The 14404-nt window shown below is 53.5% G+C and overlaps 4 protein-coding genes across 5 annotated transcripts; 1 reads left to right on the top strand and 3 right to left on the bottom strand.

Moving 5' to 3' along the window:
* Nucleotides 1–556: 556 nt before the first annotated feature.
* On the top strand, nucleotides 557–2785 carry AAFC00_005315 (uncharacterized protein; the record flags this gene model as incomplete). Its single annotated transcript, XM_069345082.1, has 2 exons — nucleotides 557–2449; nucleotides 2531–2785. The coding sequence occupies 2 exons, from the start codon at nucleotides 557–559 to the stop codon at nucleotides 2783–2785; spliced, it is 2148 nt and encodes a 715-aa protein (XP_069202910.1).
* Nucleotides 2786–3869: 1084 nt separating this feature from the next.
* AAFC00_005314 (uncharacterized protein) lies at nucleotides 3870–5768 on the bottom strand (the record flags this gene model as incomplete). 2 transcript variants are annotated; one of them, XM_069345080.1, is made up of 2 exons in its annotated part: nucleotides 3870–4919; nucleotides 4986–5768. In XM_069345080.1, 2 exons carry the CDS (start codon nucleotides 5766–5768, stop codon nucleotides 3870–3872), a joined length of 1833 nt encoding a protein of 610 aa, XP_069202908.1. The 2 variants fall into 2 exon arrangements, with proteins under 2 accessions (XP_069202908.1, XP_069202909.1); XM_069345081.1 differs by having other exon boundaries at nucleotides 3870–5768.
* Nucleotides 5769–7281: 1513 nt separating this feature from the next.
* On the bottom strand, nucleotides 7282–8859 carry AAFC00_005313 (uncharacterized protein; the record flags this gene model as incomplete). The annotated part of the gene is made up of 1 exon (XM_069345079.1): nucleotides 7282–8859. The coding sequence occupies one exon, from the start codon at nucleotides 8857–8859 to the stop codon at nucleotides 7282–7284; it is 1578 nt and encodes a 525-aa protein (XP_069202907.1).
* Nucleotides 8860–12349: 3490 nt separating this feature from the next.
* On the bottom strand, nucleotides 12350–14068 carry AAFC00_005312 (uncharacterized protein; the record flags this gene model as incomplete). The annotated part of the gene is made up of 1 exon (XM_069345077.1): nucleotides 12350–14068. The coding sequence occupies one exon, from the start codon at nucleotides 14066–14068 to the stop codon at nucleotides 12350–12352; it is 1719 nt and encodes a 572-aa protein (XP_069202906.1).
* Nucleotides 14069–14404: the final 336 nt, after the last annotated feature.

Genomic DNA, 14404 nt, shown 5'->3' with positions numbered 1-14404 from the left:
CTCAAGCACTATGTATGAGTTGGAGAGGTTCCAACCCACGAATGAATGAACAGGCCTAGTATGCTTAATTGACCATCAGAAATTGCCATGTGCATGTGATGTGAATTGTTTTCACTCGCAACGCCGGCTTTGACATGAGACCACGGTGGACTCTATTGTATACCTCAGTATAGTACTGTATGACACTTGTGTTGCATTAGCGGCGTATGACTTCCCCACACGACATCAATCCACCAAAGTCACCTTCTTCCACTTTCTTGAGTATATACCACTATACACCCAATCATCCCACATCCCACAACATAATACTCTCCAGGTTCTGCATCTTGGTTTTATGCTTCCGGATCAACTTGCGACAGCATTCATCCCCGATTTGGCGAGATACAAAATCACAGATTGACATTGCAGCGCTCACCAGATCTGGAATTGTGAATCGGACTTGCGACACGGGCTCGACTGCAACAGGACTTGACCCACCGCGACTCACTATCTCTACTCACTCGGCACATCAATACTCGGAATCAGGCAGAAGTCTACCGCTCACAAACGCGTCAATATGGCGGGTATGGACATGATAAGGCCAGAGCATCTGACCAAGCTGCCCATGCTCGACGAGGTGACCAAGAAGAAATACAGCGACGGTCTCACTAAACTATGGAATGTCCTGGAGACTCAGCCAGCAGAGTCAGAACAGCACCAGATTGCTTTCAATAAGATCAAGGCTGTGTCCAAAGACATCATGCTGAGAATCTCCACCTGGAAGTCCAGTAACAGTGGCCAACGCCCGGTGTCGCAAGCTGGTGCTCAGAGCCAGCAGCAGCAGCAGCGCCCACCGAGCCAGCAAGCTCAACCTCAGAACCAGCAGGGACAGCAGGGACAGCAGGGACAGCAGGGACAACAGTTCCAGATGCAGATGCAGCAGGGTCAGAACCAAGGTCAAGCCCAGCAAGGCCAGTCGCAGCAACCTCAGCAGCAGCAGGCACAGCCACAACAGCAGCAAGGTCAACAGCAGCAGCAACAGCATCCTCAGCAACAAGCCCAACCCCAGCAACAGCAACTCTCTCAGACAGCAAAGGCCTTCCTCGCCCGTTTCCAGGTTTTCCCTCCTGCCAACGTTCCTCCAAACTCGCCGGACTGGGAAGCGTACAAGGTGCGCGTTCAGCGTGCTCTCGGTCAGGCCGTCATGACGCAGGAGACAGGAATGAACCGATACACTGCATTGGACCAACGCATAAAGCAGATCGAGGGCAGTGGTCAACAGCCCGGCAATGATATCATACAGGCTAGAGAGAATGCGAAGCAGGCTGTCACTACAGGCAAGCAGAGAATAGAGGTGCTCCGTGTGGAAAATGAAAAGAATCGCGCTTTTTGGCAAGCCCAGAAAGACCAAAACGCCGCCGCTGCTGCCCATGGTCAACAACAGCAACAGCCCCAGCAGCAACAACAACAACAACAACAACAACCTTCCATGACTGCTGCTTCACCCGTTCAGAATGCTGGTCCGGGTCAGCAGATGATGAACCAACAGCCTGCACAGGTGCAACATGCTTTGCAGCAAGCCCAACAGCAGCAGCAGCAACAGCAACAACAACAACAACAGATGGCACCGCAGCAACAGCAACAGCAGCAACCTGTCCAACAACAACAAGTTCAACAACCACAGCAGCAGCCAGCGCAACAACATCCGCAGCCGCAACAGCAGCAACCACAGCAACAGCAGCCCCAGCAGCAGCAGCAACAACAGATGAGACAGCCTCAGATGCCTGCAGCTGGTCAAATGTACAACCAATCACCAGCCACTGACAACGCACAAAATCAAGTCAGAAACGCAATGAGTCCAGCAGTAGCAGGTCAATTCCAGCCTTCGAACCAGAACGCGCAACCCAACCAGGCACCTCATCAGAACCAGCAGTTTGTGCAACAACAGCAACAACAACAACAACAACCCAACAATATGCCACCCCGCCCACAACCCGCACCTCATCAACAAAACACATTCCAATCCCCATCAACCCAACAGCCAGGCCAAACGGGCAGCGCGTCGGTCCCGCAAGCACTAAGTCAACAGGCCGCTATCAGCCAAGCCAACCGCAGTTATTCTCAGCAGACGACCATGCCACAAGTAACGCCGAACCCAGCAGACAACACACCCTACCCTCAAATGGCAGCCGCTCAGAACTCCATGAACGTGAATCAAAAGTTCCCCATCCCGCGAACGCTCAGTGTTCCTCCTCCGACCCCAGTCACCATGGCTCCCGCTCGCCCTACATTCGGTGGGCCAAGCAACGGCGCACCCGGCATGATGGGCCAACCAGCCATAGCCAAGCAGCCCGGCTTCATCCTCGAAGGCGAAGGCGACCGCGTCTTGAGCAAGAAGAAGCTAGACGAACTAGTGCGCCAAGTGACAGGCGGCGGCGAGAACGACGGCCTGACTCCTGAAGTCGAAGAGGTAATAAAATTTTCCCCTTTACAAAGTCCAAAAAAAACCCCCCAAGCCAAAGCTAACGATGACCCAAAAAAAATAAAAAAGGCCGTCCTCACCCTAGCCGACGACTTCGTAGACAACGTCATAGCATCCGCGTGCCGCCTCGCCAAGATCAGACCCAACTCGACGCTCGACATCCGCGACGTCCAGATCATCCTCGAGCGCAACTATAACATCAGAGTGCCGGGATACTCGCTCGACGAGATCAGGACGGTGCGCAAGTTCCAGCCGGCGCCTGGCTGGACGCAGAAGATGAATGCCGTGCAGGCTGCCAAGGTCATGGGTAAGAATGATGCTTGAGACGCACCTTTTTTCTTTTCTAGGGAGATCAAGAAAGCAGGGGTCGGGGTCGGGGTCGGGGTCAATTGCGGGATCTAGGGAAGGGGACACAAAATGGGGGAGAACGAACACGAGTCTCAACCATCGGAGTGGGCGCGGGGGAGAGGGCGTCAGGCGTTGTTGTGTGTCTTATCATTTGCATTTCCGTGCTTTTTCTTCTTCTCCTTTTCGTCTACTCCTGTTCGAACGGCAAAGCAATGAACAACGCAAACGCAGAGAGAGACGGGGCAAAGAAAGGTTCAATACTCACGTAGTTCATTATTCACCTACATACAGAAAGAACATATAGATGCCCACGACTCCGGAATGAGATGAAACCTTCTTCGTGAGAGCTTGATGGACAGTAAAGACTGGTGATCGCGGAAGACGAAGAGTGCGGAGAGGTGGAAACACAGAATCGACTATACTCGTACACACGTGAATCCAACCCCATATCTCCTTCTTCTCTCTCGAGTCCTACAACGGAAGAGGGTCCTACAAGTGTGTACACAGCAAGCCCACTGGCTCAAACACAGACTCATGTCGCTAGAGTGATCAGCAGACTAAAAGCCGGATAGGCGGCCGGATGGCAGCATGTACTGTGTGAATGATTGGATTTGGGATGGTGAATGGACAGGGTCGCGCCCCTTTTTCTCCTAGCCACCTATCCACCACATAAAGCGAACCAATATCGCAACATCTCATATGAAATACAATATCTGATATGCAATGCCCGGCGTATACACCGTATCAAAGATGAATCTACAAGAAGAAGAAGAAGAAAGAGGACAGAAAAGCAGAAGAGTGTGGTTGGTATATTCGACAAATGCTGATATGCGGTATATTCGACGGGGAGAAAACAGATCCCAAAGCAGGAACGCCGGCGCTCGCATGTGCGTGGTATAACAAATGTATGTATAGAAGAAAAAGAACAAACTCTCGTCCCCGTTTCTCGCCATCTAATATCCTTCCCTCCAGAAAGAGTCGCATCGAAAATCGTCGTGTGATGTTCCATTAAACCCATCAATCGCGTCATGTTAGGATCTCTCTCTCGCTGGCACGAGACTCACACCTCGCCCCAGCTCCCCATCATGCCCTCGTACCCTCCACTCGTGACACTGACCGCGCTGCCGCCGGCACCACCGGCACCACCAGCTGCCCTGCCTGCCGCACTTCCAGCGCCGCCGGAGAAATCCCAGTAGCGTCTCGAGCCGCCGGAACGAGTACGTTTGGTGCTCTGACTGGCGCAGCTGGAGCCGCACGCTTGCGACGAACGTCTGTGCATCATAAAGGCGTGTTGGCGACGTAACAGCATGCTCTCGCGTCGTCGACTTGCTGAGACAGATGCTGCGTGGGAGACCAATGGGTGGTTCTGACGGATCATGTCTGCTCGACGGAGGGACTCGGGACTCGTGCCTAGTGCTGATGCGCCTGCGGACTGGGATGACCATGCTGGAGGCAGGGGGCCTGCGTCTTTGGCTTGTGTTGCTTGCTCTGCCTGTGGTGGCGACGAGGACAGAGACGAAGAGAAGCGGTTGCGAAGGTAGCGGAAGATGACGCCGACGTCGAGATCGCGTTCCCAGTAGTCGTCGGTGGCTTTTGTGGAAGCCAGTTTGGCGCTCTGCGTAGGGCCTGGCTCTTCCTCGATGCCCCAGAGGGACGTGTCAACAGTAGTGTTGGTCTGAGGGAAGGTGGGAGGGAAGAGGGCTTCGTTCGCGGAGACCTTGTCGTCTCGTGACAACGGTCTGGCAAGTGAGCCGTCTTGGGTAAGTGAAGCTGTATCTTGCGGAGCTTGCCTCGAGTGCGTTGATGGGGCACGGTGTTGATACGTGCTAAAAGCTCCGTCATGTGTGGCAAGACGATCGGCAAGGATACCTAGTTCGCGAGCAATGCGATCAAGGAGTCTCTGTTCCCAAGAATACTCGGAGAAAGGAGTGGTGGTAGGTAGTGACGTCGAGGCAGGGTTCAGCGGTGAAGACTGAGTCGGGGTATCCGACAACGTCTCTGGAAGCAAATCTTCGCCGAAGATGACAGAAAGGGTGGTTTCGTCCAAGCCCATCAGGTCTCTGATGACTTTACGAGTGATACGCTGCCAGAAAGTCTCGGTCTCGGGATCCTCGTTCTCAGAGGCGTCCTCTGTCGCAACAGACGCCGTCGTTGTAGAAATGGGCTGTGAGGCGACTGTTGAAGGTGCGACGGCAACGCTTTGTGCACTAGCATAACTCATCCTCCGGGTCCGCCTCCGTGTTTCACGTTCGATCTCCTCAAGGACAGCGCGACTCTGCTCCAACCTCCACTGTTCGATCCGCAGTCTTCGTTCTTCATGCTTGTCGAGAGCACTAGCATCATCCTCGTCATTCAAGGAATCCAGGCGTCGCTGCACGCTACTGCGCCTCCGCGTGGTTCTCCGTCTGTGAGGGTTGAAACGTTCGAACTGCCAGAGATGCTCCTGCATGCCTTCCTCGGGAGCGCAGGCATAGCTAGCTGGGAATGTGCCCATACCATCGTGCATGGGTAGTACGGTGTTGCCACTTTGACCCAATTGTTGGGACAACGGAGGTTGGAAAGCATGTAGACCATCGTCGAGGCTATCTAGATCTTCCGCGTCGTCGTCGTCGTCGTCGTCGTCGTCGTCGTCGTCGACCTCGGTGCCCTGGCATGTCAGGTCTTCATCCACGACAATCTGATCGGAACGTATTCCAGTACGAAGAGAATCGATATCGGAGAATCGAGATAGATTGGCAGTGCGGGGTGTTTCAGACGTCTGTGAGGCCACGGATTGCTGGTCGTCGACGACGGGCGAGAAGAGGATCCATTCTTGCGATTCTGCTTCCTGACGTCTCTTGTGTGTTGCTGCTTGCTTGACCGAGTCGGCGACAGATGCGGGAGAAGCAACAGCTACAGGTTGCGACAGCGAAGGAAGGCGCAGTGCTTGGGGCCGTTGCTGCTGCTGTCGGAAAGCCATCACTCCCGAGATTCCTACTGACGACTCCCCCTTTGCCAGGACACTTTACTCCAAAGGCTTATGAAACGATAATATCAGGAATGGTCCTCGAACACGGCGAAGAGGATGTTGGAAGGTGAGTTCAGGATGTCGGGTTTATCGAGTTGCCTTGGGATAGCGTGCTCAGCTCAACGCCCGTCACCACCCGAGTGGCTAAGGTATGATGGCCGAGTAGTCTTGCGATGTGCCACAAGCAGAGTGGGCATATACTCGCAATTACTAGAGAATGATAGATACGAAAGACCGGCACAGGTGAGAGAGTGGCGCGATATTCAGGAAGATGTGCTGAGTCAAGGGGCAAGTCGAAGGATAAGGTAGATACTGTAGGTATGTACCTTAGGTAGGGATGTACAGATATGGTGCTACAGTCAGTACATGGGGGAACGGAAACAAGCACGAGTCCGTTTTACAAAAAGCAAGAAGCGCGCAGGAATGGACTATCCATCATCCTAAAGGTCTAGCGTTGAGACAAACACCTCCCAAGAAGTACTGTGCAATACTACAGATTACCCGTACGCTACGGTATCTATAGGAGGTTATGCGACACCGTGATGTACTGTACTGTACAATCGACTCACACGCGCAACATGGTTCCAAACGTTCGCGGTATCGTCATTCATTGCTCGTCCCACGCCCTTTTTTTACCCCCCCCCCCAACCTGAAACACAGACGCTAATCTCGATTCAGCCTCATCTTATCAGTTCAAGTGACCTGCCCTCTCTTGCTGGCAGCTTGTTATCACTAAATCCTGGAGCCGTCAGCGCTCATCTCAACAATCGCTGTGCTGCTTTCCAGATAACGTCCAATTCAGTACTGTACCAATCCTTAGGTAGGCGGCCTCATGGCAAAACAACGGGGAACCGGGACCAGATACAGTCATGGTGAGAGATGGCGCCATATCTTACAGTGATACCCTCACCACCACCCATCGTCCTCCGAGGCGACGCCTCCCGATCGATTATCTCAGTCCCGGATAATAATACCACGTAGTAACACCGATGATCGTGGAAAACTTTCTTTTCCTTCCATGAAGCATCTGTGCATGGTTGAGATGAGAGGTACAGTAGTACGTACCTTGCGCTTTTTACCTCGCTCTGACCCTCTTTTTTTTTCTACTAGAGGTACAACAACTTGTACTGCCCTGTACTTGCACATTGTAAGAGGCGCCGTGGCCCGCAGAAGCCGCATGCCTTGGCCGTTGATCTTCGGATCTTTTCATCATCGGATAAGGAAGAAACAAGCAATCTGATGGTGTTCCTTGGCGAGAGCGACTACATGTCATAATGTGTCAAATGCTGGTAGAGTTGTCAGGTAGGTACCTTAGGTAAGTAATCATCGAGACAATTCATCCAGTCTTTCGCTCTGTCCAAATAAAAGATAACCATGCTGGTCAAAGAAGTGTAAATATATATTCATCAAAAATAATTCATTCAGTCATTTGCTCAGACTAACTATGGTAAAAGGGGTATCTATGCTATGCGTCGTCCAGATGCATCTCCGCCAGATCTTCATTATGATCCAGCTCCGTCGTTCTCTTGACTTTCTCATTGCCAATCCAGTGCTTAATGGTGCACTTTCCGTTGCCCTGGCATATCTTCTGCCGACCCAGGTTCTTGAACTTGGGTCCGTATGGTCCACTGACATAGTGGTATTGGCCAGCGAAGCGGTACTGTCGCGGGTCGCTGAGGGGGTAGGTTTTGTCACCCCAGTGGCCTCCAAAATTGAACCAGCTGATCGGTGCCTTTGGTGTCCGTGTTGAGGACTTGACCTCGTTGCTCGTGTGGTTGTACACGTAGGCGTGATGGTTTTGGATTGGATCCCATAACGGACCCTTATCCGTTTCATCGTGAAGTAAACCCCAGGGCAGCACATAGGGGTGCACTCCGGCTGTGGCATACATGGCGTGAGTGCCGACTGCGCTGTAGATGACGGGGCGTTTGCCGATCTTCTCTACTGCCTTGTAGGCGTAAGCCTCGCCAAAGTTATGCTCTGACAAGAAGAGAGCCTTGGGTTTGCCGTGCTGGAATCGCACGACTGAATGCTCCCAGTCGCCAATGTGGTTTCCGAACCTTGTGTTGAGAACCACGTTTCCCAGGTTGTAACTGTAGAAATAAAACCAAAAAGCATCGACCACGCCGTTAGCCTTTGGTACAACTACTAGTACAGCCGGAGCAGAGCTGTGTCCGCCGGTGTGGTTTGACTTGATCTTGTACGTCGGATGCACAATCTTCTTCAATTCCTCTTTGACACTCCTCGGCACGACGCCCGGAGCGTGGGTTGGATTCGGGCGCAGCCCTCCGTGCTCGATAATGTCACCCTCACCAACGTCCCACCAGTCAGAATCGTATACGTTCGGCAACTCATAGTCAGGAGGACTGGTGAGAGGGCCGCTGTAATTATAGGTTTTGCCCGTCATGGTAGGGATGTTCTCCCTACCTCCGAGCCATTGAGGTCTTTCTTCAACGTTATCGTCGCTCTGTAAATATGTTTGGCGGCCGTTGCCGTATTGATTTAGTTCGTCTAGGTTCTCGAGATTTCTCTTCTCCTTGAGATCTTCGATCGGGGTATAGTTGAGGTAGGGTGTAGTGTGTACGAGATGTTCGGCAATATCGCCAGGCCAAAACTCCTCGCCGGAAAATAGGTGCACATATGGCGTGTAATCGTAGACATACGACGGAATGTCGCGCAATGCGCGCTCATCTGCAGACCACGACTCGGGCTTCTCATCCCCGCTCGTCCAAAAGGACGAGATGTCCGGCGGGGTTCGCAATATGTTGGACTGTTCGGCTGACGACTCTTGTTGGTCCCTGATCAACTGCGTCTTCCAGCGCCAGCCGGAACTCCTCAGGTGAAAGGCACCACAGATGCCGATCCAGCGGCAAGATTGTCTATCTATCCATGACGACGAAGTGTTGACCCATTGCAATTCTTCGTGGGCCTTTCGTAGCCTCGTTTCGTTGCCGAAGCTAGTGTATAATGTGTAGATGGTCAGATAGCTGAGCACAGCAGATATCAGACCGAGAGAGCATTTGCGTGCTCGACCTCGCCCCATGTGGGTTTGAACTGAGACAGCCTCGGTGGGTGTCGTGGCAGAAGAGTTAGATATTAAGGCGGCCTGATGGTCGGTGGATGGGTGCAAGGCAGTGGAGGTATGTGCAACGGCAGGCAGTCCGGTGAAGATGGCCCTTGTGACGAACGTGGTAGCGGGCAAGGAGGCGATGGGGAGTTTAGATAATGCATTGTGGGATGTGGCCGAGGACCACGAGGGTTGATAAAGGAACGGTGCCTGCGGAAGAGCACCATGATGAACTGCTAGGGCCACTATTGGCACGTAGGGCAGAAGTCAGCAGAGGAGGGGGTAATACGAAGGTCACATGTCAATGCGGCATGTAAACCGAAAGATTTTTCCCAGATCTGTCATAAAAAGGTACCGCAATGATGACTGATTAATGGTCGGATGTGTGCGGCATTGTGTATAAGGAAGAGGATGACATGCGAACGCTCGGGCTTATGGCGGGGATAGATGGATTACCAAGGGACGAAAGTCGGAGACAAGCGGATAAAAGAAAAAATCAAGAGGTACATGGAACGATAGGCATTGATGACAAGGTAACATGGAGCCCGGATCGGACTATCTTGCAGTCAATGCACGGGAGGTGTGTAGAGAGGTGTGAAGGAATCGAGTCGTCTGGGTATAGGAAACTCGGGCTTACTGCTTGATAGACTTCTCGTCCAGCGAGGCGGAGACCAAGGAACAGGTGGGACAAGTCAAGTCTAAGCCTCCAGATGGTGGAGGATATTACGATTTGAGGCGTAAACAAAGGACCAGCTCTGTTCTGCGAATGCGAGATGGGGAGGGGAAGCTCTGTTTCTGGAAGACAGGAAGCAAAAGACAGACAGCTCAGATCACGACATGCACTGATGAGGCGACGAGCGAGCGATAGAGGTAAAGCGCGGTGTGAAGCAGCGACACTACGACACGGATCCAGTGCTACAGACAGTAGGCGGACGGGCCCCCCAAACTGCCGTCTGACAAAGCTCATGGGAAGTGGAACATGACAGCAGCAACATAGTCGACAAGGCTACGTCAGAGGGAACAGATGGAGAGGTGGAATGGTGTGGTAGCCATACCCGGGTAGGAAAGGTGGACGGCAGACCCGGGAAGGGTTCAGAAGTGAATCAGAAGCGGCGGAAGAGAAGGGACAGCGCCTCTTGCGGGCCGGGAAGAGCGGGCGTGAGACGATCTCTTGTGCGATTGATCAGTGCAGGAACTCTAGATCTTCCGTCCCCGGATTACGGATGTGCTTGTGCTTGTCCGGATATCAGGCCTTTTCTTGCTGTGTTGCCTCTGAGTTTTATGCGCTAAGGCCTGCTATGGTCGGAAGGGTGCTAGCGAGGGCGCCACGGCAGAGACTTGTACTGTGGGTCGTAGGACATTTCTTGGTGGTATAGACGTGGTAGATGCACAGTGGTGGGCGGCAGACAGCCCTATATTGGAATCCTTCTAGATGCAATCGGCATCGTACTTGTATTGTACTTGTACAGTGCGTGAGTGTATGTGAAACCTCCGGTCCGAGGCGTACAAGTACAGCACGTCAGTCACATCACTTGACTTGTGTAACCGGGCTATCCAAGATCATTGAAGAATCCCATGGTTTTGTTTCCACCAGTACAGCATGAAGCGATAGATAATCGTGAAACATCAATTCACGTCAAGAAGAATTGATGTGATGCTCACAGTAACGAAAAAAATGTCTCTCTTTCTCTGCATTGATCTGTAAATCGTTATCTTTACCTCCAAATAACATGTAAGTTGGCGAACAGCCGCAGAGTAATGCGATTCTGCTTTCTGGTCGAAAAAGAAAAAGGAAACATCACACGTACAAACCCTTGTAGACCATACCATGTCTGTGCTAGCCGCTGGAATCGTCGACGACGACCAGGAATGGGAGTACGAACACGACGAGAACGAGACCGAGGACTTCTACATCACGTTGGACCTGACAACCCACGTGCCGCCGACATTTGCGACATACGAGAAGCGATCAAGAGCGAACAAGACATCGCGAGGATCGAACAAGAGTCTCGCAAATGCTCCGGGCAACCCTCGTGCGCCGGCGCTGGTGCAGCAGTCTGCAGCTTCAGTGGAAGATGAGACTGCCATAACAGCAACAACAACTGCCACACCTCCCCCTACGCTGCTGTCTGCGGATCGCCTGCAACTGATCGACCTCGACACCTGCGATCCGCTTCTTTCCTACAACAACACGTTGTATTCGTGTCAGTGGGCCACGGACGTAGCCACGTCGCTCTACCTGACCCCTCCAGCCGCAGACAGACACGACGACCCCGACCACCCTCCCCTTCGCAGCACCCCCTCCTTCTCCATCTTAGGCACAGGATGCGCGCGTCTCATAGCCACCCCAGCAACAATCAAACCGCGCACAAGCACGTCGACGACAACAGCCAAAACAAGCACATCCAAGTCCCAGCCAGGCACTGAACAACACTCCCTCGGCGACAACACCCAAAGCCCCACGACCTTCTCGACAGCCGAAGGCGACATAGTCCACCAAACGCACAACGCGGGCTTCACCATCAACCTGCCGTCCACCGCGAGCGCCACGCGCGTTCACCAAGCCCACTTCCTGCAACGCCTGTCCGCTATAAAAGCGCAACGAGGCGATCAAGACGTCGTGCCCGTGACGAATATCAAGCTCTATAAACATCCGGAGGGCTGGGAGGAGGAGAGGGATGCGTGGATCGCGCGCGAGACGGCGCTGAGTGGCAAGGATCGTCTTGAGGCTGAGTTGAGGATTATGGGGAGTCGTGGGAAGCAGAGCCAGCAGAGCCAGCAGAACCAGCAGAACCAGCGGCAGGCTTCTTCGGCACCGCCGCTGCCGCTGGCGGTATCTGCTGCTACGGATGACACGCCTCATCACGACTCGCGAAGAAACAAAGAAGAAGAAGAAGAAGACGAAAGAGCCGGCCATGCCATGCCCCTACCGAGCGAAAAACCCACACCCACAAATGAAACAGACATCGAAGCAGAACCGGAACCAGCAGAAACAGAGACCCCTCAACCCCCCCGCAAGAGACAAGCCCGAGGCGGACCACGCGGCGGAGCCCCCAGCGGGAAGAAGCTGAGACAGAGCCTTGGTCTTCCCGAGGCGAGGAGACATGAGAGAGTTCCTACTGCCACTGCGACGACTGCGACGGGGACGGGGGCCCAAAGACCGACTGGTAGACCGAGGCAGATCAGACTGGATTCTGAGATGATGCTGGCTCCAGGAGGGTTGGATGAGGGGTCCGGGCCTTCGACTCGACCTGACTTGCCTGCTGCTGCTGCTTCTGGCTCCGACCCCCAGCAAGCGAATCAGAATGCAAATACGCCGCGGGAAGAGGAATTAGAGGACAAATGACGTGCACATCACAAGCATAACTGACCGTCCATGCCGTATACAGATTCGTTCGTCGTTTGTGACTTTGACTCTCTACATATATACTATGAAAATGCAAAAAGTGCCCCCGAGTCCACTGCTCTATTTCTTCCCATGCCAAGCAGCCATGCAAGCCTCCCACCCATCCTCGCTAAGCGCCTTCTCGCGCTCCATGACCTCCCCCTTCGCATTCTCCACATACGCCTCATACTTACTCTCGACAGCCTTGTGCTTGACGCCCAAGATCCTCGCAGCGAGCAACGCCGCGTTCGTGCTGTTGTTGACGCCCACGGTAGCGACAGGCACGCCCCTCGGCATATTGAGAATGGAATAAACGCTGTCCAGGCCGTCGCCGATGCTGGGCTTCACCGGCACGCCAATGACGGGCAGAGTCGTGTGCGACGCCGCCATGCCGGGCAAGTGAGCGGCGCCCCCTGCGGCGGCAATGATCACTTCAATCCCCTTGCCTGCGGCCGAATGCACGAATTCGTTCATCCAGTCGGGCGTGCGGTGCGCGGAGGTGATGTGCTGCTCGACGGGGATACCGAATTGCTTGAGTACTTTGACGCCGGCGTCGAGGACATTCATGTCCGAGTAGGAGCCCATGATGACGGCTACGAGGGCGCCGCTTGATGAGGACAGAGACACCGGCGGGCTTTTCTTGCCGCGCACTTCGTCTGTGATGTCGATCAGCGGCTGCATGAGTTGTTCTGCCTCGCGCATCGTCGGTGCCGTCACCGTCATGTGGCCCATTTTACGACCGTTGCGGGCGGCGCCTTTTCCGTAGAGATGGATGGATGTCTCTGGCACGGCTTTCATTGAGCGCTCAGCGATTTGCACTGCTGACTCGGGATCTGCTGCACCCAGGATGTTGAGCATGATCGCGGGCTCCTTGATCCGTAGTCCGGCTTGGGAGATTGGCAGATCAAGAATGGCGCGCAGGTGGGCGTCGTACTGGGAGATGGGGCATGCTTCGATGGTGTAGTGGCCCGAGTTGTGGGGACGGGGAGCGATTTCGTTGATGAGCAGACTGTCGTCTTCTAGCAGAAACATCTCGACTCCAAAGACGCCCTTGCCTGAGAAACAAGCGACTGCCTTCTTAGCGAGATCCTCGGCCGCAGTGAGGATCTTCTGGGACACACTGCGCGCAGGTGCGTACACGAGTTTGCAGATGCTGTCTTCATGCACAGTCTCGACGGCTGGGTAGGCGAGGACGCCGTCTTTGGTCTTGACTACCATGACTGCTAGTTCCGACTTGAAGTTCGCCCACTTCTCTGCATACAAGGGGCGGCTTCCGAGCGCATCCAGGGCTCCAGCAAAGTCATCCGCGGACTTGACGACGTAGTTTCCTTTGCCATCGTAGGCCTCGGTCCTGGACTTCAACATGTAAGGAAGTCCATACTTGTCAGCCACGAGCTGCAGCTGCTCGGTCGTTGCATCCTGGAGGGCCATGGAAGTCGCCGTGGCGACATCGTTCTTCTGGAAATGTTCCTTTTGTGCATACTTGTCCTGGATCATGCGGATGGTCTGCCAGCTGGGCTCGACGGCGAGATTAGAGTTCTCTTTGGCAATCTTCTCCAGCACATATGTGTCGACATGCTCGATTTCTACCGTTATCACATCACACGTCTTTGCTAATGCATTGATTGATTGGGGGTCCTTGAACGATCCCTCGATGTGCCCTTCGTGACTGCTGATTTGCTTGGCTGGTGACTTTGCGGCATCCAGAATGTTCACTTGGATGTTCAGGCGGTTTGCCGCCTCCACGAACATGCGACCCAATTGGCCGCCGCCGAGCACACCGACTATTTTCTTGTCCATTATTATGGTAGTCTGAGAACACGTAAAATGGTAATTATAATGTTCGGAGATCGCCTCTGCCGTATGACTGCAGAGCATGTGGTTTTTTGTGGTTAGGGCACATGCCAAGATTTTTTCTTTGGTGCTTGAAAATGGCACAAAAATTCTGTTGGCTGCACAGCACGAGTAATGTGCTGCTATAGCGCAGGACGCGAATGTATTTGGTAGTAAATAAATATTTCGACAGGTGCCAAAAGAGTTGTCTATGGTGATCATGAATCACTTCTTAGATGTGCTTGTCTCGAGGCACTATAGCAGCTAGTAGAGCAGGAAAGTCGTCTCTGTATACTCCAAATA

Source organism: Neodothiora populina (genome assembly GCF_041146345.1).
Source record: "Neodothiora populina strain CPC 39397 chromosome Unknown canker_contig_5, whole genome shotgun sequence".
Lineage (NCBI taxonomy): Eukaryota > Fungi > Ascomycota > Dothideomycetes > Dothideales > Dothioraceae > Neodothiora > Neodothiora populina.
Note: the sequence above shows the minus strand (reverse complement) of the source record. Positions and strands in the feature narration are given on the sequence as shown.